We start from the raw sequence: 27,801 nt of genomic DNA, 5'->3' as shown, positions 1-27,801 counted from the left end.
AATACAATAAAGGCTCCTCCATTAAATGCAAGCATTGCCAAGGCTAATCTTAACTGCTGGCTCAATGGAGTCAAAAGTCTCCCCAGTAGGAGCAAGAAAAAGGATGTGAGAAAAGGGGAGATGTTCCCATCTGTTTGGCCAAGTGACTTATAAGGCAGAGACATAACATAAATGTTATTGCAGGTGTAGGTAAAAGCCATGCACGAATGAATTTAAAACAATCAGATTATTTACAAAATACAGAAAAAGCACTTACAAAAAATCTAGGATTTGTTTTCCTGTAAAACCTAACTAAAACATTAAATTTACTAGACCTATAATAGACCGCATTCATCATTTGGGGAACAAAATTCTTGAGAAAAATAGGTCAGTGGTTACTTTTTTCACCCTTCTATCAAATGCCACACTTCTCCCCCACCAGCCTTTGTTTAAGTATCCTTCCACTTTTTCCTCCTCCCTTCTCACCCTAGAAATAGAAAAAAAAACCTTCCCCTTCCTTCCACCTCCCGCCTGTCCCTCCTCCCTCGGGGTAGCTTTTCTGCTGGGTAGAGCATCCGGAGGAGGTGAAGCCGAGGAGAGAGTAGGAGGTTCAGATGCCAAGTGTCCCTCTCCTGGGACACAGCTTCTGCCTTCACTTTGCATAGGAGCATCTCTCACTCTTGCTAGACCCAGGAGACACCCACGCTGCTCCTTGCACCTGCCCACAGAAGCCTGTCAAGGTATGCGGGCTGGTCTCTCCACTGAGGCTTTCCAGAGCTGTCTCTGCCAATTCAGCTTCAGCAACTGTCTTTTTCCATCATGCAAAGTTCTCTGGTCAATTGTCAAATTATGTAGGAAAGGCAGTGATGTCTATGGCTGCAAAGCTGAGTGCTGGATTTAAGGAGAAAGAGTCAGTTGTCCCCAACACCCGTTCTTTGCCTCTGCAGGAGGAAAGAGCTGGGGATATTGCACAGAGGGAAAATAGATTTTAGATAGAAACAAGGCAACTGGCTGTAAAAGCCAGGGATTTTAGGAGTTTCTACCTTTAGTATGACTCCTCCCTGACATAAATAATAACTAGGCAGAAGACAGCAAATCTAAGGTGAAAGAAAAGCGATCAGTTCATCCACATTTCCAACTTTTCCACATTTTCCCCTAGAATAAATGTTTGGCCAAATTATGATGTAGAAAAAGAAAGATCATCTTCCGTGACATTCTGTACAAACTACTTTCCCCCACCAAGCAGACTTGTTTCCTATTGTGCAGTAATACAAGGGACCTTTATTTACTGACATCAGCAAAAAAATAATACATATAGAAGGAAAACACAATCCACTTTTAAGTACCTCATCAGTCCCAGTTCAAAATGAGATCTTTGCTAAACAATGAGATACGAGGAATCACATTTTGCAGAGCATTTTCATGTCCAGTTTTCTGGTTTTATTTAGAATTTGATGTCGTAACTTAGAATAACTATTCCTTATGTCATGTGGAAGTGTGTGCTTATGTGAATACATATGTATACTTATAATGTGCGTTCCTAATATATACCAACTTTCAATTTCCCGTAAAAATATATTTTAAAAATATATTTTAAAGATTTGTAGATTTTTTTCAGAATGTATACATTTGTATATACATTTTTACCTATATATATCCACAAGCAGAGGAGTAATTTTATTTAATTTTGTTCATTATTTTATCTCTTCATATGCCATTAACATTCAATCACAATCCCAGCTGCATGTAAAATGGACAAGTTTTATACTTTTTTATATTTTGTATTTGTATATTTTGTATGATTCTCAGATCACCAAAATAGTTTAGTATAATTTTCTCATCTCTAGTAAATAGTATCCATCATCTTTAGAAAGATAAGTTTTAATGAAAATTCATATTTTCATTAGCTTTCTTTTTGACATTAAGTGGAAACATAGACATTTCAGTGAGTGTTTTGTTGGCCATGTTAAATAAATGCCTACATTTCACCACATAAAATTTTGTTCTCTTGAAAAAACCAAGACTTTTCCAGTGGCTAAATGCTTAAATGCTTTTCTGACTACATCCCTTACATTGTTTCTTGGGTCTGACTGGGACCAGGATAGAGCTGTCCGGAGAATGGTAATTCTACCTGATGACAGCTTCAATGGGTTTGACTTTTATCTTCTTTCCACACTAGCCTGAAAACAAACATATCAAGTGTTTTAAGAGTTCACTTGAAAAACAAAACCTGGTACTCTTCTTCAGTTGACTTACTCTTTCAGTCCTTGTTTAAGGAAGAGTAAAAGTGTAGCTGAAATAGAAATTTTGAAGCAATGCTACAGAAATTTAGCAGCTATGGTTTAAATTTGTACCCTTTCCCACCCATGAAGAACTCTAGGATAGACATTTTAAATACAAAATTGGCAGTCAGCTATATGCCTGTTCATTCTGACTCACTCTCAACATACCACTAAAATCTATTTTAATGTCACTGAAAATTATTTTAATTTTCCAGAAGCTGCATACTAAGAAATGGAAACCATTTCTCCTTTTAACTCAGAGACAGTGGGTGCCTGTTAATTTCTTCTTCTTTTTAGGCATAGTGGAAATCGTGTTTTAAAAAATCCAAGTAATGCAGATGGTTTTGAGTATAATCTTCAATTTTTGCGTATGACTGCAGCTGCAAAGATTGATGTTGACTGGTGTCAGCAAACAAATTCCCTTCTCTGTCATACTTTTTATTTTGTCTGGTCAATTTGGATTGCAGTCTTTTTGGAAACAGGATTGTTTCTTGTGTTTTATTTTGGGGTCTGCTCATCTCTAGTGTGAGGCACTTGTATTGCCCATGCTGGCTTCACCCCTAAGCAAATATGCTGAAACATACATCCCCACAGCTCTTTCCTGGGGTAGAAGGCTATTCTTCCTTTAGAGATAGAGAAGCGAAGCACTAAAGGCTGAATCTCAGCTTTTCAGAGTGATTTATTCCTACATTCCACTGGTTTCCATGCCTTAAATATCAACGATGAACTGGGCTTACAGAACTTGAGCAGCTGCCCAGCACTCACTGGTGGCAGGGGAAGGAACTAAACCCAAGTGTCTTGACTAGTATTTTCTTGCAAGAGGAATAACCTCCTTATCTTCTGGCTGGCACTATCTTCTGATGACTAAGCATGAGCAGACCAAATGGGCTGAAATCTGTAACTGAGATTGAGAATGAATGTCTACAAAAGTGATTCGTTATTGTGTTGGGGGGGTTTTAAGAGTGGAAGACGTTCTGCAAGAGTAATAATAATAATAAATAATAATAAAAATAAAACAACTCTAAAAACTAACTGACCCATTTTGTTTGCCCACAGGGGAAGCATTGCATTTGGCCAGAGATTTCGGCTACACCTGTGAAACAGAGTTCCCTGCCAAGGCGGTAGGAGAGCACATTGCCAGACAGCACATGGAACAGAAAGAGCAGACAGCGAGGAAAAAGATGATCCTAGCGACAAAGTAAGAAGGGAGAGGAAGCTAAAAAAGAAACCTGTCTGTCACTTCTCCGTTTTGAATCTGGGGGCTGGAGGAGGGAGGAGTGGGAGTATGGAGCTGGGATGGCGGTGAATGCTTTCACAACAGCACTCACTGACAGCAAGTGAGAGCAATCCTCTTTAGAGATGCTGTAAGAGGAACCTGATGTACTGCAATGAAGTTTTAGTGGCTGTGCTCTTATTGCCTGCAGTTAAGGAGCCACATACACCTTCTCAGATGGTTTGGTTTAGATAAGAGGAGGGGACGTTATTACATGGTAAGATCTATAGGACAGACTGGCTTAGTCTCCTGATTGCAGGAGATCTAAGCATCTACTGAAGTACCAGTTATTGTATGTCTGCTGAGGGAAAGCTGGTTTGCAAAGGGACAGACCCTCTCTGGATGGAAATTCCAAGAGTTCTGCTGAAGCCAAAGGTGCTGTAACAGTGTACACCAGCAGGAGAGCTTTGCTAACACCATTAAAGACACACGGAGACGCCTGACTGCTCTAAACAAGCCACACCTCCCTGAAGCAGTAACACCATGCTAAGATAACATTTCACCTGGGCTAATTAGCCTTGATGAGGGAGGAATTAACCTTCATGTGCCACGGGAAACAGGAATAAACAATCTGTGTGGAACAATGTAGAATCATTTTGGGGAATCATCCATGCTGAGATATACACAAGGGAGAGGAATCACCCTGTGGTAGGGCAGAAAGCTGAGCAGCAACAGGATTGTTTCTATCCCAATGTCCTGCTTTGTCTATTTGTGGAGAACGGGATTCCTGGCCTTGGTGTGCCTCTTGTATCCAGAGCTCTTTGCCCTGAAGGTGACCCAGAGACAATATGCATTGAAACATCTCAGGCTGGTGAATCCCATGAATGCAGCCTGTGATCCTTCCCTGTGGTGCTCAGCATAACCCCATGTGGCTCAGGGGGCATTTGCCAGTCGTGCAGGTGACGAGGGACCTCATTCATCATGCTCCTAAGTCTTTTGTAGGTTAAAAGTAATATTATAAGTGAAATACAATCTTATTCTTATCTACATCCACACTAGTTGTAAGGACCTGAGGGGTTTCAGAGACATGAGAATAAACCAGCTGGCAGAGAAGCAGCTCCTCCCTGCAAGTGGTGTCTCCCCATTGCTCAATGGCCCATTAACAATCTGCCCCCCTAACTATGGAAAAGCTGCTTGTACTGCTGGGCAGCACAACTTAAACAACAGTGAAGACTGTAAAATGCCCCAGCTGGAGGATTTTCCCCATCTATAAAATGTTACTCAACTATAATGATACAAATCTTTCCTCTTCTTTTCTGGCTCTCATGAGAAATCACGTTACTATGAGTTGTAATTATCAGAAAATAACTGTTATGTTCTATCTGCAAAGGCTGTTCCACTGATGGACACATAAGAGTCTCACTACCCTTTCTCACCACTCCATACTGACTTTCTCACCCTCTTTTTCCACTGAGGTGGGGAGTCATGGGAATTGATTACTTCTACCTCCATGAACTTTGGGCTTGCAGGCTGTTATCATGAATTGTAAGGAAAAAAATGCCTTTTTTCCCCTCTTCCATCAGTTAAAAGCACCAGCAAATTGATCAGAAAGGTCTGTCGATGATACAATGACAGGCCACATCCTGGTGCAGAGTGCTTGAAAGAGGGACAGATGGGTCAATGCATGTACTTCTACTGCCTTCTCCTGCCTGGAAGCAGAACAGTGATCCACAGACGAACCCCATCCAGATCCTACAGGGCACACAGGTCCATGCCATCGTAATACTAGCGTGGTGTTTCCCAGCCATCCTTCCATGTGTCTGACAGCAGGCACTCTAGTCATTTGCCAGGAGTTTTAATTATTCACTGGACATATATAAGTTCAAGGTTTGTCACTTCAGTAATTTCACAGCTGCCCTGCTTCATGCGCTTGTGGGTTACGACACCAGGAAAAGTGGTGTATTGTTAGGATGCCACCAAAAAGTACACTGAAATTCCAGAATGGTAAAATCACTCATTGCAAGCTTTGCCTATTGAAAGAAATGGAGTGCCATTGCCTGTGTGTTACCGCTGTCAACTCTGGGACAGAGCTAGGAGCCCATAGAAGGGTGTCTTTGGCAGAACTGGTGAGATCTTCCACGTGTGGGATCTTGAGGAAAAATAAGGGGAAAGAACAAGATTATTTCCACAATTCCTTGTATACAGATGAAACTCCATTCTGGGTTCAGACATCCAACTTCACTGGCTTCATTCAGTTGCCCAAACACAAGTACCTACTGCCATTTGAGATGAACTGGGTTATCCAGTTTGGTTACCAGCAGCTGCTCCAGAAGCAAACAGGTCTCTCTTTATCACTGTGTTGTGTCTGTCAGTTATTATGGATGTCTTGAGTACTGCATATTTATGTGTGGGTAATTAAATAGATCCCTTAAAATCTACAGTGCAGAAGTCTCTGGTGTCCAGTGGAAGCTCACAGTGTTATCAAGGGCATCTATATCTGAGTGGAAGCAGTTCAGCTGCCGTGCACAGAACTGTGGCTCATGGGCTAGTGAAGACTAAAGACTGTTATTTTAGATGCCAATAGTCCTCTTTAACACATGTAGGTCACTAAGTTTGAGGTAAAATTTTCTTGACCACCCTGCTCAAGCCTACCTGGTCTGAGGCTATGTTGATAGTAGTACAGTGAACCACTTTCTGGCATGAAACAAACCATATTTGTTGTGTTGAACTACTTGATTTTCCAAAACTACCTATTTGAAATAGTTCTTCATATTTGTAAACTCAAAGTCTGCCTAGGGCTTTAACACATGTAGGTCACTAAGTTTGAGGTAAAACTTTCTTGACCACCCTGCTCAAGCCTACCTGGCCTGAGGGTATGTTGATACTAGTACAGTGAACCATTTTCTGGCATGAAACAAACCATATATGTTGTGTTGAACTACTTGATTTTCTGAAACTACCTATTTGAAATAGTCCTTCATATTTGTAAACTCAAGGTCTGCCTAGAACAGTACCATTTGATACAACAAGATGGTGCCATGTCCTGTTCTAACAATTTGATGGTCTAGACAATGAAGAATCTGAGACTTACCTGGCAATTATTATGGGAAGAAGAGATGATTGGGCTGTGTTGCCAGTATACAGTGCTGACCACAAGTGATAGCAAGGGCAGGATGGACATGAAGCAAGCTTTGGTTGAGAGCTGAAAGGATAAGAAAGGGGTAAACAATGGGAGCAGTCAGTCTCATATTAGTCTCTTTTTCTGCACTCACCTCCTTTGATTGAGTAGATGATTTTCTGGGCATTCCAGAGCAAGGTGCTTAAAAAAAAAATAAAAATACTGTATTATCATAATTCTGGACACCACAAGTGATAGCAAGGGCAGGATGGACATGAAGCAAGCTTTGGTTGAGAGCTGAAAGGATAAGAAAGGGGTAAACAATGGGAGCAGTCAGTCTCATATTAGTCTCTTTTTCTGCACTCACCTCCTTTGATTGAGTAGATGATTTTCTGGGCATTCCAGAGCAAGATGCTTAAAAAAAAATAAAATACTGTATTATCATAATTCTGGAAAAAGGGTGCTGATATTGACCTGTTAACCCTAGACCTATTAATCCTATTGGCCTGTTAACATTTAGAAAGGCTTCAGGACATGTCTATGCACTCTACACAGAAAAAAAAAATAAAATACTGTATTATCATAATTCTGGAAAAAGGGGGCTGATATTGACCTGTTAACCCTAGACCTATTAATCCTATTGGCCTGTTAACATTTAGAAAGGCTTCAGGACATGTCTATGCACTCTACACAGAAAAAAAAAATAAAATACTGTATTATCATAATGCTGGACAAAGGGTGCTGATATTGACCTGTTAACCCTAGACCTATTAATCCTATTGGCCTGTTAACATTTAGAAAGGCTTCAGGACATGTCTATGCAATCTACACAGAAAAAAAAAAAATTAAAAAAAACCCCTGAGACCTGGATTTAGAGGGTCTTTATGCATGAGTTATTTACCCTTGCAGAGGTGTGGACAAAAAAAATAAAATAAATAATAAAAAAAAAATAACAACCTGGATTCAGAGGGTCTTTATGCACGAGTTATTTACTCTTGCAGCAGAGGTGTGGGCGCAGGACATGTCTATGCAATCTACACAGAAAAAAAAAAAATTAAAAAAAACCCCTGAGACCTGGATTTAGAGGGTCTTTATGCATGAGTTATTTACCCTTGCAGAGGTGTGGACAACCCTGAATGGCTTTACAACAGGGGACAGAACTTCATCAGGTTACAGCTAGGACAGATGCAGAACTGCTGAAGGCCACATCAATAATTCCACTTGATGGAGATGCAGGCTGTCCTACATGAAATATCACAGAGTATTGCAGAACAAGACCTTCCACATGAGAGAGGGACAGGTACACACATTTATACAGACCAAAACAGAATAGTGTTAATAGGGGTTTTATTGTGGGGTTGTTCATTAGGACAGATGCAGAACTGCTGAAGGCCACATCAATAATTCCACTTGATGGAGATGCAGGCTGTCCTACATGAAATATCACAGAGTATTGCAGAACAAGACCTTCCACATGAGAGAGGGACAGGTACACACATTTACACAGACCAAAACAGAATAGTGTGAATAAGTTTTATTGTGGGCTTGTTCACAACCAGTACAGAATGATCAACATTTGGCTCATGTCACTATGTCCTCAATTTGCTACTTTTCTGAAAAGCAGCTCTGAGACTGGACGTACAGGACCTTCTGAACATCTCTGATATTGATCTTTGGACGCCTGGCAGCTCTGCCACACTTGGACAGACTCATGGGCCCCACTCTTGTATTCTTTGTACTCTTTGCCCCACTCTTGTGCTCTTCACAAGGTATTTGCTTTGGCCACTGCTAGCAATAGGATCATGGACTAGAGGGGCTCTTGTTCTGATCCAGTACAGAATTTTTTGTCTTTTCCTGATCATATACTGGAACATCTGACCATACATCACAAATTGATAGATGCCTCCCATGAAAGAGTGACCAGGATTCTTTTTTTTTTTTTTTTTTAATTAATCTGTGGCCCCTAAAGCAGCATAACTATCTTTCTTTGCTTTCTCAAAGTCACAGTCCAACTCAGCAAATAACTGTCAGCCCCCTCCCTGTCACTACCCCAGGTGATGTTTTATTGGTAGTAGAGGCTCTGAGACACCACTTTGCCTAGAAATCCCCTTGAAAAAAGTAGGTTACTGCCTTTTACAGGTTTTCATGTATAATAAAAAAGTTTTTTCTTTTCTTACAATCTGCCAACACTCAGTAAAGACTTTTGACATGTGAAGATAGAAGGGAACTTAATTGCACACTTGGTTCTGACACTTTCCTTTGTCAAAATATAAGAACTTTTAAGATGAACTTTTTCAACAGGTAGAAAGTAGAGGTTGGAGGAAGGAGAGAAGAGCCGTGCTGACAGGGCCGACTGGGGATAGTAGATTGTTTAGAAGCCAAAATGACTGACTGTTTTCAGTTGTTGAAAGGAACTGTTTTTCCTCTAAGGACCTGATTCATTAAAACTGTATGCTGCATTTACATACATTTCTGCTGAATACCTCTCTTTGTCTGAAAGGCTAAGACGATGCTGTCTTTTCAAGCAGTCGGTGTCTAGGTCCATACAGATGACAAGCGTTTACAGAAATCAGGCTTGGATGAAGTCCAGTAGCACAGCAGGAAATAGTTTTCTGCATCTCCTCTCCTCCTAGTCAGGAGAGAGTTGTGGTATCCAAAGTCTGTGTTCAAAATGTGCAGAACAGTGATATATTGAGGGGTAAAAACAGGGTAATGTAGTTTCTTTTCTTGTAACTGGGCAATGGAGGACCTTCTATAGACCAAGAAGTTGAGTTTACCCGCTTATTTTCTATTACGTCCCCATCCCAAAGGACAACAGTTACAAGGTGATAATGAAGTACTTGAACTATATCTAAGACTAGATGTGCAAAGAGTCTTCTAACAGAAATCATGGATCACAGAGATGCTCTTTAGTAGGCACAGTAATTTGGTCTATGCTAACAAAGTAGAGCATTCACATGTTGAGTCATCACGTTGCAATTGTCCATATTATTAAAACATTAGAATGGCTCCTTGAACTCTCTCAAATATCTTCTGTGCATGTTCTGGAAGTTACCCATGCCAGAGCCCATTCTCAGGAAGCATCCCTGTTTAGGAGGCTGGAAGAGCATAAATATATGAACCTTATCAGACGGGGACAATTGACATGAGGCTGTAAGAGTGATCCCTGGCACTGCTCACTTTACTATGTGTCACTGTTTACTAGGTTACATGTTGTCACTGTGACCAGTATTAGGCCAATGTAAACCTTTACCTTTAACTGTAAACCTTGTTCAGATGTAGGTGGGCTAAGTGAGACTCAATACTGCCAAATTGGGTCCAATTCAGGGGTGAAATTACATTTTAAAAGGTCAATGTTAATATGGTTCCAGAGAGGAACTATTCCTGTTCAAGAGATTCTGTGTGTTGCTCGCTCTGAGAATTTGGGGCTGGGAGGCAAGAGGGAGATTCATTTGCTTTTATTTGTTTTGCAATGTTTCTGTCCAACATTTCTGTTATGAACGAGATCACTCGGAACAATGTGACAGTATTATGGGAATCAGCTTTATGGAAAGGATTACACCCATCTTACTTAAGGATTTTCACTTTCCTTTTAGACAAATATGTAAAGAATTCCAAGACCTTCTAAGTCAAGACAGATCACCCCTTGGATCCTCCAGACCGACTCCAATATTAGACCTCGACATCCAGAGACATTTAACACATTTCAGGTATGATTTTGAAAGAGGAACAATTAACTAAAATCCATAATTTTTATAATAACTACATATGACTTTATAATGGTACTTTTTTTCCCTTACCTAGAAGACTATAATGTCCATAATCCTACTGTTATCTGTGCCTATTAAAAACACATTTTGCCCATTAATGAAGTTTAGGCTAGTTGCGTTCACTCTGCCTTTAGGACCACACTTTGAGTTTGAGTAAGTAAGTGTCTGTATCTTCTGGCCAAATGTCTCCATCTGGGCAGAAAATTGCCTTGTTCTAAATATGAGCCAAATCACAAAGCAACCAATGAAATGGATGGTCCAGAAATATAGAAACTCAAGTTCAGAACCAAAATGGCAGCACTGGTGAATCAAAGTAGCAATAAAGGGAGGAACAGTTAGGTTGCATCCTTACAGTAACTAAATGGTTCCAGAGCCTCCTCTGTACTACTGAGACCATTTGACATCCTCTTACCATGACCATACTATTAAGTCTTTTGCCTTCAAAGCAGACTGGCCTTAAAACAGACTACATACTGGAGCAGTCTCACTGCAGTCATTCCTGAACAACACCCTGGAAAGGTCTGAGAGAATGCAAGCCAGCTCAGATGAAAAAGCCTGAGACTGCTAATATATTTAGACTAGCAATATTTAATCTACTGGTGTAGACAGCCTAAGAAGCTCTTATGAAGACAAGGACCCATGGTACCTGCATGCCAAGTCCAACTTCATCAGAATTTTATCCAAGTTATGGATAAAATCACATAAACAGTTTGGGATTAGAAACACTTATTATCCCAGGACTTGCCATACAATGTCATATTTTTGCTTTAGGCTATGTGCTACATACAGTCAAGAGTGAGATTGAACTTCCAGAGGGCCACTTTGAAATAGTGGGGTCATCTAAGGTATTTCTCAAAGATAAGTGTCAGAGAACACCCTGGAGGTGCTCCTCTCTGCTCAGACCGTAGAGGGGAATACATGACCAGCTGAGGCTGGAGATTTTTGTATTTTTCTAGCCATTAGCTGAAAAAATCAACATGTAAAGAACTATTTCAAAGAGCTGGTTACAGGCCAAGGAGGTTTGTTAGTCCTACAAAGCCTTAAGTGATGTTGCATATTCTTTAGCCCCACCAGCTAAGCCACTCTTCATTCATTGGCTGGACAGAAAACTTTTGTGCCCCAACATCTTTTATTTATTAAGATTCTGATAGGGCATGAAGTGCCTATCAGCAAGATGTGGGTGTGGTACCTAATTTTAGTCCCACAGACTTTGAGTGGAACCCAAAATAGCCAGCATTCCACCTCTTCCATTTGTCTGTTTTGGGGTAGGGAGAGGCAAGGATAATGCCTGGTCCACAACTGCAGACATTCCTGTTTATGCTTACACATACCTGTGTGCATCCTAGGCATACACAAACACATCTAGACAACCCCTCTTCTATTCTCATGCAGTGATGTGCACACACGTATGCATACCACCTGCTTTCCCTTACACACACAGTGATGTGCACACACGTATGCATACCACCTTACATACATACTCCAAAATGCCTAACTAGAACATGCATATCAAGGAAGACATACTTATTTATACAAGATAGTCATGCACACAAAGCAAATGTGATACTAAGTAGTACATCTCCAAGGATTCCTGTGTTTAAAGAAGGAATAGCAGTCAGGATAAAATGCTGAAGGCTTCAGCTACAAAAGCTGTCAACTGGTACAGCTCCCATCCTTCTTTCTCTGCTTTGCTTCAGTAGGTTGGAGCACAAAACTTCCGTAGGCAGCTCCTGGATCATTCAGTGTCTCTTTCATGTCTGCTGTAGGCAATAAGTGCTGGATGGAAGATGGACATCTAGAAGAGCATAGGTCTTGATCCTACACAGATGCTTCCCTGGACTTAAATCAGGCAGCCTTGTCTGATGTCTGTGCTTAGGGAATGATGAGTATTGTCAGACCCAGAGGCTGAGCTGAGACCATATTCCTTTTCTGTCTATTGCAGAGAAGTTAAGATCAGATCCAGCTTCTGACCTAGACTTCTAACTCTACTCATCTACATGTAGGTGCCTCCATTTCAGCCAGGTGTGTGTCTTCTGCTGTAGTCTCTAGGGATCTCATCTGTATAGCCCATGAAATCTTCATTACAATTAAACAGGCCTAACAAAGACATCTACATTAGAATGACTTGAATTTCTCCTTGAATTCCATTGACTGAACAGTCTGGACTAGATCTCCAAAGCTTACCCAACCAGTACACACCAGACACTTATATTGTAAATAGCTAAATCTAACGTAGGCAAAAAAAATCATTATTCTCGACACTTATATTGTAAATAGCTAAATCTAACATAGGCAAAAAAAAAAAAACATTATTCTTATCCCCTAAATCTGTCAGCCTTCACAGCTAGGTCATCTGAACCACTCCTACCACTACTTGATTAAGTACCACAGAAGACACTCAAGTCAGCCTCAGATGCCAGAGAAGGTGTAAGAATGCAACTCGCCATGTTTTCCAGGAGCATTAAGTATTTTCTCAGTTAAGTTTTCAACACAGACTGCTTCTGACTGATTGTTTGGTTTCTCTGGTTTTCTCTGAGTGATCATCCTCAGATTGAATTAATCTCTGTCACACGAAATTCGCACCTGATCAGTTGGGGTTGAGAGAAAAGGAAGAAATCCTTGGTACCCCAACACACAGAGAAAGTCCTTGTCATCCAGGAGCAATATTCTCACTGCTGTTTGAGGCATAGCACAGCCTCTTACTAGTCACAAGCACAAATAGATGCATGTCATTATACATCAGTTGGAAATTATTTCATAAAAAGGTGTTGAAAACATCCACCTAATATAAAGCCCACACCTAACAGTAAGAATTCAAATATTCAAAGTACTTAGGTCTCACTTAAGATCAGAATTCCATAAGAGCACGTTGTCCTTGTTTATCAAAGTGAAATAAACACAATTATAGTCTATCTATATCTACAGATAAAGAGCTTTGCAACTGTATACCAGAGATGGATTTGACCTTCATACCATAGTCATTCTCTGATGACATCTACAATAGTCAGAGTCTAAAATCTGACTGTCTTAGTTAGTGGCTGGTCCTGATTATACAAATGAAATTAATGTTATTTATGAGCAAAATGGCCAAGAGCTGTTAGTCCTCTACAAATAAGTCTTGCAGAAGAGACATAAATCTGAAGCAGTGAATCCATATAGTCAACAAAGATTTTATAAAATGTTTTTTCAATGGTGAAATTTTCATCTTCATTTTCATCTGTATTCCAGAACTGTGAGCTTTCTCACAATAAATTCCCCATCTCTGCACTGTATAAATCTCTAGATCAAGACGGAGCCAAGATATTACATTTGGCAAGGACAAGACATAGTTTTTCACTGGAATTGCTGACGAGGTTTTGTGAATGTTTTTAGCATAGATATAGCGTGTTTTTCAACCATCAGCCAATATGAGCTGATTTTTGATCATAGGAAATCTCATAATTTCATACAGATTTAATATAACAGAAAGAGGTTTGAAAATTCTGCCTTGCAAACCATAACCAAGGCAGCAAAGAAACCAGAAGATGAAAGGTTGGTATTTTATACATACATATATATATATCCTTATGTCATATGATGTCAAAAAGTCTAAGAGATTTTTATGAACAGAAAAATTCAGAAGAACCACACAAATCTCTATTATTAGAATAAATTCTAACATAATGAAAGACTCTTTCAAGAGCTGTAATATCTGATACCTACAGCAGAATCCAGCCTTCATTACATTGGGGTACATTCTTTAGGAATAAATTGTCCTGCTGCTGCTGAGTGTAGTGTTATGTACTCCACTTGCTTGTGATGTTACTTGTTCAACGTTAATAATTAAGACCACAGTTCACAGACTGGCATAAGTCAGATTGAAGCAGTGTTTCCTGTTTCCACTGTTTTAAATCTTCAAGCTCACCCTTCTCTCTGAAGTTTTTCATCATCAAGATCTGTAAACATGTGTCCAACCTGAAGTACAGGATAGTCCCCACGAAGGGATCAGAATTGCTGGGTTTGCTCAAACTCCAAATTCAAAGTTCATACAAAGCATAAAACAAGGGACGTCTTCAAAGGAGCTGCCAGTGAAGCTAAAAAATGCTGAGTTTTGCACAATTTTACCAGCTACACAAAAAAAACCAGAGTCACTTCTACACCCTGGCTACAGCCATGTTTGTGCAGCTGATCTCAGAGATGTCCATCTGACCTGAATTCAGAAAACTCAGTGCTGCAGGAAGAACGATTTCCCAATATTGTTTGACCATGAACAGACAATTCTGCAGACTCTTATTCATAGTAGCAATTATTGTGCCCTGCTTGAGCCAGCATAGTATCACGTATGGGTTTTTTTCAATATTTCACCTTTTCCAATGCATTTTTTAGTATCTTACTGCAAAGAAGTTATATTGTTATTAGTAAATAAAAGTAGTGCCAGGATACAGGCAGTTGTTGACTGCCTGTGCTGCTTTTGAACCAGCAGGTTCCCTGGGGTTTTGGTGCCCTGTCTCCTACTGTCCCAAATTATTCCTGGGCACAGTGGCACATATATATTACTAATATATATGTAGCCTGAGAATTCAGGGAAGAACCAGCCCTTATCAGATCCCAGTTACATTCCTTACCTGTGCTATAAATAACATACTAAGACTTAGAGAAACCCCAACTTCTCAGGGCTGAATCACAAGCCACTGACCTCGTGGGATAGGAGCTGGGGCAGCTCAGATTTCTAAGTATATATGTAAATGTAGGTTTAAGAAGAGGTGATATGTTATAGGGCTACCCAAGCTGTCCTTCAGCTCTTCCTTGCCTTCTTCATGATAAATGCAGAGGAGCAAGTGGAATAATCCTGTGTGTTGTATCTGGCCTGAAACCCACCACTTCAGCTACCTTGTCCCCAGTTTCTGAAGACAGAATCAGCATTAAGCAACAGGGCAAACAAGGAAACTCTGGAAAAAGCCAGTTCCGCTACTAAATGCTGAGATTTATTTTTGTGCAGACACATGAGTGTCTCTTTCTTGCCCTCTAAAGGATGATCTGTGTAAATGCATTTATGAGTCCACTACAGTAGAGAACAAAACACACCACAACTTGAAAAGAACACAAAAGTTTTTATAACTTTAATGAGAGGAACCTATTTATCTCACTCTTTGCTTTCAAAATGGAGTGAGCATCAGGAAAGGGAGGGGAGAGAGAATATTTAGTTAAGGTTTTTTTTAAATGCCTTCCATTATTTATAATTAAGAGATTCTCTCCCAGAACCTCACAGAATCATGTGAGACACTTGTGTAAACGCGTATGTGTCTGTGTATGCAAGAAGGAAAAGCTAGTTTTCTAATTTCTCCTGAAACTAAAACCATTTTCAAATCCCACTGATGGCAGTACAGCTGAGATTTCAACTTTCTTTATTATTTTTCAGGACAGAAAGGTTGTACAAATCTCTGTTTGCATCGTAAATTGATTGTATTTGAATTCAGATCAGGTAAAAGAGACAAGTTTCATGGTCAGTGAAACTGAGAAACAGCTCTCAATTATCCAAGATGATAGGAGGGGAAAAAGGGGGTTGCAATATTTAGAGAGAGCAAAGAGTGAACAAAACACGTATATGAAGATTTGAGAGTAATTCACTTGAGAAAATGAAGAATAATTCACTTTAGAAAATGGTGAAACAGGGCAATCATGACTTATGTAGAGACACAAGAACTCTGAGGTGCACGCTCAGAGACCATAAGGTGCAGGTAGTTGTGATGGGAGATGGTGAAGCCTTGGCTGACCCCCGGTACCTATAAGTCTGCAGACTTATTTAGCAGAGCTGAATGCTGTGGTTTCTGCATTAAACCAAGGCTAGAGTTCTGGACCTAGGATCCTGCTTTATTAATTTCACACTTAAGCCTGTTGATAAAGTATCAAAGCAGCCTTCAGTCTGAGGAACAGAATTTAGGACAGCCCTCCAAGTGGACCAAATGTCCCAAACACTAAATCAGTATATTTTCTTGATTTTAGACCTTATTTCTCTCCCGTTGAATGGAGACAGAACCAGAGAGAATCTGGTTCTCTCTTCCATTCTACTGTTGTATCTGATCTTCCCACAGATTCAGCCAGGAACCTGAAAGTCACACTGACAGGACTCTTCTTGCCTTTGCCTTCATAACTTACTTTCACATCAGAACAGCTTTGAATTTTTTGAAGTTTTGGCAGAAGTCTTTTTTAGCTCCCCAAAATCTCATGAAAACTAGAGTTACTGGAAAACCCACCAAAAATGACTTACATTCTGTGCTGAGAAGATAAAAAAAACATGACACAAAAAAGCTCATAATGAGAACAGTTGCTGAGATTATACTTACGAGATCTGCGTGTGTTTCTTGGCTTACACATAGAGACTCACTGACATCATTAGGCAGACTTTGAATCTCACTTTCTTCACTTGTAAAATTGGATAGAGGCATACCTTCTAGTCTGCTTTTGGGATGCTTGTGTCTGTAAGAATCTGTAGAGTTTGGAAAGTTTAGATATCCTACCAATGTCATCCATCATATAGGGAAAGACAAATAGCCACCAGTTACAGAAGCTGGATTTGATCCTTTAACTTCAAGGTTATAATTCATTAAGATACAAAATCACATCCAGATCTACCTTATATATAAAAGATAAAGACAGCAAAACAGCAAAGTGAAGTGACTGCCTTGCAGATGGCTCTTCTTTCAGTGCAGAAACCTTATAAAACCAGTCAAAAAATAATCAGCTCAGAATGCTAAAGCTAGAAAATGAAAGCAATCACCATCCTCACAAATTATGCTGTGTTTTGCCTCGCCATCCAGCTGATACAAAACAACCTTCCTGTGAAACTGTTTGAGATGGGAATTTTGTCATTTAGTGAGTCTCTGAGCCTGGAGCTGTCAGCCTCCTGCGAGTGCCTGGCATCACACTGACAAGGTGACACAAAAAGTGACAGGCAAGAAACCAGAGGTTCAGACTTTGAGAGCAGCGAGAAAGTAACATCCTTCTTTCTGAAGGGTAAAAGGGAGCAATGAAATGGGTTTTGAAGCTCAACGTGTTTTTTAAACTGTAACAAAGAGGCAAGCCCAAAGACTTACCGGTGGGTTGCCTTTACAGATGTCCTTACTCCCCTCCTTGTTCTCCCGTTTTTATGCTGCTTTGCTTATCAGGAGGGAGAGCAGCTGCTGTCATAATTCCAGTCATCCTGATTAGCAGCAGCAGCCTTCTGTTTGGCTGCATGGACTGGAAGAAGCCTGGTGCACAATGAAGTTTGTGGTGAAATACCTCTGGTGCCCTCTAGAGTTCCCTGATTTCCATGATCTCTCTCAATCTGGTTTTAGTGAAATACCTCTGGTGCCCTCTGGAGTTCCCTGATTTCCATGATCTCTCTCAATCTGGCTTTAGATTCAGCTGGCTGAGAGGGACAACACTGATTCCTAGTGCTGAGTAATCAACAAAGTTTTCCTTTCTGCTTTTTTGCCTTTTTTTTTGTTGTTGTTTTTCTTTCTTTTCCACTTCCTCTGGGATTTTTCCCTCATTCCCTTTCCTAGGGATTCCGTCTTTGATCTTTCCATAGCAACAAAGGTTGTACAAATCTCTGTTTGCATCGTAAATTGATTGTATTTGAATTCAGATCAGGTAAAAGAGACAAGTTTCATGGTCAGTGAAACTGAGAAACAGCTCTCAATTATCCAAGATGATAGGAGGGGAAAAAGGGGGTTGCAATATTTAGAGAGAGCAAAGAGTGAACAAAACACGTATATGAAGATTTGAGAGTAATTCACTTGAGAAAATGAAGAATAATTCACTTTAGAAAATGGTGAAACAGGGCAATCATGACTTATGTAGAGACACAAGAACTCTGAGGTGCACGCTCAGAGACCATATGGTGCAGGTAGTTGTGATGGGAGATGGTGAAGCCTTGGCTGACCCCCGGTACCTATAAGTCTGCCACTAATTTAGCAGAGCTGAATGCTGTGGTTTCTGCATTAAACCAAGGCTAGAGTTCTGGACCTAGGATCCTGCTTTATTAATTTCACACTTAAGCCTGTTGATAAAGTATCAAAGCAGCCTTCAGTCTGAGGAACAGAATTTAGGACAGCCCTCCAAGTGGACCAAATGTCCCAAACACTAAATCAGTATATTTTCTTGATTTTAGACCCTATTTCTCTCCCATTGAATGAAGACAGTGTGTGTCTGGTTCTCTCTTCCATTCTACTGTTGTATCTGAGCGTCCCACAGTCAGCCAGGAACCTGAAGTCACACTGACATGAGTCTTCTTGCCTTTGCCTTCAAAACTTACTTTCACATCAGAACAGCTTTGACTTTTTTTAATTTTTGGCAGAAGTCTTTTTTAGCTCCCCAAAATCTCATGAAAACTAGAGTTACTGGAAAACCCACCAAAAATGACTTACATTCTGTGCTTAGAAGATAAAAAAAACATGACACAAAAAAGCTCATAATGAGAACAGTTGCTGAGATTATACTTACGAGATCTGCGTGTGTTTCTTGGCTTACACATAGAGACTCACTGACATCATTAGGCAGACTTAATCTCACTTTCTTCACTTGTAAAATTGGATATAGGCATACCTTCTAGTCTGCTTTTGGGATGCTTGTGTCTGTAAGAATCTGTAGCGTTTGGAAAGTTTAGATATCCTACCAATGTCATCCATCATATAGGGAAAGACAAATAGCCACCAGTTACAGAAGCTGGATTTGATCCTTTAACTTCAAGGTTATAATTCATTAAGATACAAAATCACATCCAGATCTACCTTATATATAAAAGATAAAGACAGCAAAACAGCAAAGTGAAGTGACTGCCTTGCAGATGGCTCTTCTTTCAGTGCAGAAACCTTATAAAACCAGTCAAAAAATAATCAGCTCAGAATGCTAAAGCTAGAAAATGAAAGCAATCACCATCCTCACAAATTATGCTGTGTTTTGCCTCGCCATCCAGCTGATACAAAACACCCTTCCTGTGAAACTGTTTGAGATGGGAATTTTGTCATTTAGTGAGTCTCTGAGCCTGGAGCTGTCAGCCTCCTGCGAGTGCCTGGCATCACACTGACAAGGTGACACAAAAAGTGACAGGCAAGAAACCAGAGGCTCAGACTTTGGGAGCAGCGAGAAAGTAACATCCTTCTTTCTGAAGGGTAAAAGGGAGCAATGAAATGGGTTTTGAAGCTCAACATGTTTTTTAAACTGTAACAAAGAGGCAAGCCCAAAGACTTACCGGTGGGTTGCCTTTACAGATGTCCTTACTCCCCTCCTTGTTCTCCCGTTTTTATGCTTCTTTGCTTATCAGGAGGGAGAGCAGCTGCTGTCATAATTCCAGTCATCCTGATTAGCAGCAGCAGCCTTCTGTTTGGCTGCATGGACTGGAAGAAGCCTGGTGCACAATGAAGTTTGTGGTGAAATACCTCTGGTGCCCTCTGGAGTTCCCTGATTTCCATGATCTCTCTCAATCTGGCTTTAGATTCAGCTGGCTGAGAGGGACAACACTGATTCCTAGTGCTGAGTAATCAACAAAGTTTTCCTTTCTGCTTTTTTGCCTTTTTTTTTGTTGTTGTTTTTCTTTCTTTTCCACTTCCTCTGGGATTTTTCCCTCATTCCCTTTCCTAGGGATTCCGTCTTTGATCTTTCCATAGCAAGGATTCAATCACCTTCTCCTGCTCTGCTCATGACCAAAATCCTTTTAGAAGTGTGTGAATTTCTGAAATTGCCAATGATTTTTATCATTGGCCTTAGGACGCCATATTCCCTTAAAGCCACAATTTATGTAGTCAGGAGAACAGATGAGAACCTGATTTATTTTCTTTATCTTCTTCATTAATGAATAAGTTCAATGGTTATCAAGGTAAAGGCAAATATACATTCATCAAAAATGGAAAAAAGCTTGAGGGGCTTGATTTGCTTTTTGACCCAGCATTTAGGATTTCTTAAAGCATTTAAGGCCCTCTCATGTTTCCCCCCCAAAAAGGAATCACCATATTCCCTTAAAGCCACAATTTATGTAGTCAGGAGAACAGATAAGAACCTGATTTCTTTTCTTTATCCTCTTCATTAATGAGTAAGTTCAATGGTTACCAAGATAAAGGCAAATATACATTCATCAAAGATGGAAAAAAACTTGAGGGGCTTGATTTAATTTTTGACCCAACATTTAGGATTTCTTAAAGCATTTAAGGCCCCCTCATGTTTCCTCCCCATAAAAGGAGTGTCATCTCCTCATTTCTAAATTATTAGGTTACAAAGTTGCATTGACTCTTGTCTTCAGCACATTTACTAAGCTTACCTCTTGGTTTTTCTCATTTGAGGAGAGCAATGGGGTTTCTCAGCTACATTAGCCATCTCACTGGAAAAAGTCTTTGCATGGTAGCAAGTTGGATGAATCTCATTCATTTCTCTGCCTTCCCATAGGACAGAGATGTGTCCATTGACTAAGTGAAAGGAGACACTGAAGGAGCTGATGGCTGTGTGAGGGACATGCTCACTCTTTCAAAAGTAGCCAAGCAGCTTGGATCTGTGGTCTTATTGGTGTATTAGGCTCCACAGGTAGCAGTAGGCAGCAAAGCCACTTTTCATCCACAATTAAACAGAAGTTTGTACATCCTTTTCTCATTCAAAACCAGAAAGTCACAGCGTTATCTAGTATTTTAGTTGGAGGATATGACATCCTATGCTGGAAACATTTCCTGGCAAACATCCAAGGGCTTCGGTGAGACCTTGAAATCAACTGAAGCACCTTAAAGTTAATATAGGTATCTCTAACTAAGGATGTTACTTCTATCAGTGAAGAGATTCAAATCTTTTCCCATTTCCTTTACAGCCATCAAAAGCTTTATCAGATATTATTATTTGTCACCTGTCATGTGTTGTTAAATTTGGATAATCACGAAGTGGTTTTCATGTTCAAAGCTCTGCGAAAGTCTGACTAATAAGTTCAACCTCGCTTTTTCTACATTATTATTGTTTTAAAGCATTTATTTATTTTAAATGAGGGCGTAAACATTCAGTGCAGATGGCCTCTTCCTCCCCACTGAGAGGGAATCTGTTTCTTTTGTCTCATGTCGGAGTTTCACCAGCCTGGGGTATGGAGGAGTCCTTGAGGTAGTTGCCAAACGAGAGTCCAAGCCTTCAGGCACACTTGGATCTTTTCACTTTTAAGTAAGACCATCATTAAAACATGAGCAGACATAATTGCATCATAGCGCTGGGCAGAATTGCAGGCAGGTCTGGATGTCCTTAAGCATAAGGATTCATAGAATATGTTGGCCTGATATTCATTGCTTTCTTTTTGCAGCTCTCCTTGTAGTACCAAAACCAGAGATTTTTAGTCTTGCCTTTTAGAACAAGAAAGTTACTAGTTTATGGGAGTCACAATGAGATGCACTACAAAGCTGAGAATACCCAGAAGACTCCATTATGAAACCACCACTTTTAATTTTAGGCTTCTAAACCCAAATGAAAGTCTTACAATGAAAGCGACTAATTTCGTAGGTGTGGAGCATACCAAAAAATATCCAACTTCAGCGGGAGCTCAGTTAGTCTGAAAAATAAAGCAACTAAATATGACTTTCAGGAAACACATTTGAATGCTTTGCCAATAATTTTCTGTCTGACGCCTGATTTAAATGTAAAATCAGATTTTCTCTCCAACTTGAAACTTTCATCAGCAAAGGGAAATTATCCAACTTTCTTAGATTTTTCAAAGACTTTAACTTGCAGAGAAATAAAGTGCACCAAATTAGAGCAAGGGGAATTACTCATAAAAATGTAAGATAAACTAGAAGATAATATCTCTCAGCCTTTTTATGCTCATTACATAAAGTGAGGTTAAAAAAAATACACCCTCACAGGAGCATGGCAAGGAGGACTGGCCAGAAATTTTCCATAAAACCATTTCTCTCAATAAGCTTCATGGGAAAATTAACAAGCTCTGCGTATCCCCATCTATGGAGAAGAATATATTAATCAGGAGGACCAAAAATAATGTTGTCATGACAGTCTGCAGTGCCATTTACTAAAAAAGTTGGCTTTTTTATAAGAAATATAATGTTATCTTGAAAAAAAAAAAACCACTGTATTTGATGATTAGAGGTACATAAGATGCTAAACTGTAAAGGAGATAGACCCCTAACTCAGCCTACAAAATCATTTTCCTATGACACTAGTTAGACAACAAGTTTAAGATTCTGCTTAGGATGAAATCCTGATATCTAGATGTCTCCAGGTAAGCTGGCTGTCTAAGTTTCCCATGTAGTCAATGAAGACCTAAGAAAAGATATAGCTGAGTAAATATTAACATGCGGTGATTTTTTAGATGTTATGAAGTGTGCCCTCAGTCCATTGCTGCTTTAAAAGGGTGTTGTTCTCCTGTAAGCCCTCAGCATTACCACATCACCTGACGCAGATGTCTTGTCATCTCAAATAGCATCAAACACACGTTTTTATTCAGCTTGATGGAGCTGTCTGTGCAGCTAGAAGAATGGTGCAGCTCACCATAAAGGAGACAAGTCCGTTTCATGTGTTGAATTGTTCTCCAAACTTCTCTGACTGTATTGAATAAAGCCCCAGAGCTCAATTCAGTGACCAAAACATTGACATCTAATGTCATGTGAGGTACACAAGGGTAACCTGCCTGGGGTCAAGGTGGGCTTAACTCCTATATCATATCTAGCAGTTCTGTGCAGATGTCTCAGATACAATAAGGCATCTCAAATCATTGTATACTCTTATATGTAAAAAGCTACATTAAGTCCCCTTTGATTGTAATGGGAATTTAGACCCTGTTGATGTATATACCTACAAGTTGACACTTAGGCTTACATGCCTTAAGATAAGATTTTGTCCCGTTTTGATGTTTTCTGCAAACTTGTTTAGTATTTGAGAAGATTAAAGTTTTCTATCCTTGTTCTTAACCCTACACATAATTTCTGAGACAATGTCTGTAAGTTTTCACAGTAGTATTCCCACTTTACTCTTCAGGGTGTATTGAGCTATCATCTGAACACAGTACTATTCCTTTTGCTCGGGAGTTGAAAAGTTCAAAGAGAGTAGGCCGGAAGATTTCTTTTCTGTTAAATCCTTTGTTAAACTTACTATTTGACTGGAAATGAATGATTGCAGATATTGCCAACATTTAAAATAAACTGGTTTCTTTTCCATGTAGGATCATAAATATTTTTATATATGTCTCACAATAGTCAGTTCCCCAGATCAGGACCCAGAAGCTCGCACAAGCAGTGTAAAAATCATGAGATCTTATAAACACTAATGTTACATTTGAATTTGGTTTCTCTTACCTTCTGGTATTGTAAGCTCCATCACATTTTCATTTCTCTGGACTTATGAAGGCTAGAAATGATGATAAAATGCAGCACAAAATCTTGAAATCAATTTAATCCCAAAAGGACTTGGTCTTATCAAGATGCTACAGATGATTTTGTTTTCACTACTATTACAAATATGACTTACAATGATGACGATGATTTTTATTTCCCTGGTATGCCAGGCATTTCTTAAAAAAAAAAAAAAAATTAAAGCGAGGTATGTTTACATCTTTCTAAATTAGAAAGATGCAGATATTACTACAAGTCCAAACTTCAAGAATCATGTAGTATTATTAATTGATGCTTGCAAAATATTCTTTGTAAATATTTAATTATCATTTTCCTCTCATTACTAACTGGGGATAAACATCAATTCCTGCTTTGAAAAGTGCCTGGAGACTTATGGATAAACATTCTAAAAGCGAGTTATTTGTTATGAGTCTTTGGGAGATCTTTTATAAAATACAGGGCCACTCCCAATCAGAAATGGAGAAATATTTCCAAATTGAGCTTTCATTTTAAATAGGACTCCCATAAGTTTGGTGTCTTCCCTAGGATACCGGCTTTCCTGGCAAACAGGGTTCCTATGTTTAGCAGACAGAAAGATCACCCTAAAAGATATCTCAGAGCCTTTCCCTCATTTTTTGGTTTCTGTTATTTTCAGTATCCTGACAATTGTCCATGTCCTGTATAACTTCTTTTCCCTTGGTCCCTACTTTTTCACTTTTTCCTAAAACACGTGGAAAGACTAAGCCAAAGTGCAGACGAGAGGGGTTCTCACTGAAGTGAAATGTTCCTATTTCTGACCTACGCGTGGTTTTCTGTGTTAAATCAGGGTTTACTGATGGGGTGCCTAAGACACCCAGAGAGTTACTGCAGGGACAAGATGGTTTCTGTTATTTTCAGTATCCTGACAATTGTCCATGTCCTGTATAACTTCTTTTCCCTTGGTCCCTACTTTTTCACTTTTTCCTAAAACACGTGGAAAGACTAAGCCAAAGTGCAGACGAGAGGGGTTCTCACTGAAGTGAAATGTTCCTATTTCTGACCTACACGTGGTTTTCTGTGTTAAATCAGGGTTTACTGATGTGGTGCCTAAGACACCCAGAGTGTTACTGCAGGGACAAGATCTTAACTATTGTTTTGTCAAAATCACTGTAATGATTTGTTGGGGTTTTTTTTCTCACCCAAACCGATATAAATTATTAATTTCTCAAATATGTCCTCACACTCAAAATCACTGTCATGATTTGTTGGTTTTTTCTTTCTCACCCAAACCAATATAAATTATTAATTTCTCAAATATGCCTTCAAACTCAAGAAGTCAGTTTCCGTTCCTCTCCTTGTCTTCTTTCTGCCCTGAGCAGAACTAGGATAACTGAAAGTTTTTTAAAAAGCTGCAATGACATTTCAACCTTTGAAATAATTTTTCATTTGTGTTTCTAAATTGAAACTAAAAATCTGGAGTGTTTGGATGGGTTTTTTTTGTTTCACGTAGCACTTATCAAAATGAATCATTGCAAAGAGAATAATACACTAAAATGTCTAGTACAACGTGAGTTTCCCTGGCCCTTATGTGAATGTCTTATACTGTACACATAATATTTAGACAGATAAGGCTGGAGTTGATTTCCCAGAAACTGGTCTCTAGTGACATTTCTGATATCCTAAGCTATCTGAGACATCCTCCCAGAGATGGTATCTAAGAGACGGGACCTGAGGGAAACCTGCACACTTCTGGATCTGCAGGTGGAAGCCAGGCTGGATGCCCAAAACTTCTCAAGTGACTGTAGATACGTGTGTGTGCACTGAAATTCTCCTCTAAACTTAGATGAGATTAACCCACTGTATCTCTGCCTGGCAACTGTATTAACACATAATTTCAGTAACTGTTAAGCGAGGAGCATCACTGAAATTCAGGTACTTTGCAGTGCAGAAAAGCAATAAGAAAAAATGCAGCCACTGTATCTCTGCCTGGCAACTGTATTAATACATCATTTCAGTAACTGTTAAGCGAGGATCATCACTGAAATTCAGCTACTTTGCAGTGCAGAAAAGCAACAAGAAAAAATGTTATCTTGAAAAATCTACCTTATTTAAATGAGAGTTGCAACAAGGTAAACATACACTAGTAAATTCAACACCACCAAGGTAATGCTGTTGGAACTTGGTTATTTTTACTATTACTTGGTTAGGATGTGAATTTATCCTGACTGAAACATTTCCTGGGCATCATTTAGGTATTAGCATTGACCAGGGATTATTCCCAAAAGGCAGCTTGGATTCCATCATGTTGGGTGTTCATGGGGCTTGGCAGCACGGAGGTGGCCAAACCACACCAACTGTGCTGAGGTTCAGAGATTGCACCTCGGCGTCGCTTAATTTCCTAGTACAGATGCAGCCCTACATCCACATTCTGGTTTCATTTACCTGAAAAGAGGGAAGCCAAACCTTCTGGGACTGAAAATGTAGCAATGCTGGAGAGCCTAGGGCACACATCCTCTCTTGGCCTCTCTGAAGTCAACAACGTTGTGTCAATCTGCATCAGCTGAGTATCTGTCCCACTGTGTTTCGGAACTGAGATTCCTACCAAAACCAAGCTTTGAAGCTGTACATAGTCTGCTCTTCAGCTCTACTCTTTTTTTCTGTTTCTCCCATAGGTAATAAATAGTTCAGGGAGCAAATCCTGCATTTCACTATAACAAAATGAGTGTACTGTAAACTCTTCGATGTATGCAAGTGCATTTATATTTATGTGCATGTGTATATTTCTTTTTCTGTCTCCTTCCCATTTGTAGTTTGATCACTCATGGTTTTGGAACTCCTGCAATATGTGCTGCCCTAAGCACTTTCCAAACTGTTCTCAGTGAAATGCTGAACTACTTGGAAAAGCACACATCGCACAAAAACGGAGGAGCGGCGGAATCCGGCCAAGGACACGCCAACTCGGAGAAAGCCCCCCTGCGGAAAACTTCAGAGGCTGCTGTGAAAGAGGGCAAAACAGAAAAGACAGACTAGCTACATCAAACAGAATCTATTTCAAGAGAGTCTTGCTGCTGATATTTTTTTTAAATATATATATCATTGAGGGCGATTTATCTCCAGTGGACCAAATCCAAAAAAAAAAAAAAGGGGGAAAAAGAAAAAAAAAAAAAAAGATAATAAAAAAAAAGAGAAAGATTAAAACAGAGAGAAAGAGAGAGCGTGAGAGAGAAAAGTATTCAACCCTAAGAACAGCAGTGTACAGCAATTGTGTGATGAAATTGTCACTTTTTTAAAATTTATGTTGCTCTAAACTACTTTTTCGTGCACGTAGTATTTGATTGTTCTGAATGATACACTAACACTGTTTTTTATAAGCACTTCTGGACTTGGCTGAGGTGGCACATGAAATTTGAAGCACTTTCTTCTCCGGCAGCACAGTTAGGGCCAGCTCATCGGTTGTGGGACACGCAGTTCCAGCATCCTGGCTTTGCTTGCGTGCTGGATAGATTGAAAGAAGGGCTTCCCCTGATCCATCAGAAAAGCCTGATCTACTCACCATTGGGAAAACAGTACGGAAACCTGGCAAAAGAGGAATTCTTGGGTCGTGGGACAAATGAACCATTTGGTGTTGGGGGCTGCTTGTCCCCAAGTGGGAATGTACAATAAAGCTGCACTGGAATGAGGTCAGAACCTGTTGGGAATCTGTCCTGACCATTCAAGCAGCAGCCATGGCATCTCTTGTGAAAAGAACATGGCAGACTAAAATGAAAGAAACCTTGATAGTTTCAATAACAGCCCTGATCCCTTTGTGAACTTCAGATTAAATGACAGTACGGGCTTCTGTCCTCTATCTTCTCAGCCCATGGTCCCACAACACCGCAGTCTGCCATCCCTGGGTCTCTGTTCAGCAGGATCAATGCAGGCAATCGGAGTCGCCTTTTGTGTTGCCTTGATTTTATGATGCTTTCTTTCCTTCAACAGCTTGTTTCTGCAGCTTTGTTGTCTTTAGAGATCCAGCTGAGGTGCAGAGGTCTAACAGATTCCACTCACTCACTGAAAAGAAAATAAAATAAAACCAAAATGACAAATAATACAGATTGGCTTGGTCCACAGCAGCTAAGTGGTAATAACCTTGCTAATG

General features: G+C 39.8%; 1 protein-coding gene across 5 annotated transcripts in view; it reads left to right on the top strand.

Annotated features, from left to right (window-relative positions):
- Positions 1-26,801, top strand: part of TFAP2D (transcription factor AP-2 delta (activating enhancer binding protein 2 delta)) — a 51,670-nt gene extending 24,869 nt beyond the window's left edge. For all 5 annotated transcript variants that reach the window (XM_014938305.1, XM_014938304.1, XM_014938306.1 and 2 more), the window contains 3 exons: positions 3,318-3,459; positions 10,189-10,302; positions 26,474-26,801. In XM_014938305.1, coding sequence (XP_014793791.1) covers positions 3,318-3,459; positions 10,189-10,302; positions 26,474-26,693 — 476 coding nt within the window. In that variant the 3' untranslated portion in view covers positions 26,694-26,801. The remainder of the gene's footprint in view (positions 1-3,317; positions 3,460-10,188; positions 10,303-26,473) is intronic.
- Positions 26,802-27,801: the final 1,000 nt, after the last annotated feature.

The sequence above is a fragment of the Calidris pugnax genome, unplaced genomic scaffold (genome assembly GCF_001431845.1).
Source record: "Calidris pugnax isolate Ruff unplaced genomic scaffold, ASM143184v1 scaffold73, whole genome shotgun sequence".
Taxonomy (NCBI): Eukaryota; Metazoa; Chordata; class Aves; order Charadriiformes; family Scolopacidae; genus Calidris; species Calidris pugnax.
The sequence above is the reverse complement of the archived record's forward strand: the minus strand, read 5'-3'. Positions and strand labels throughout refer to the sequence as shown.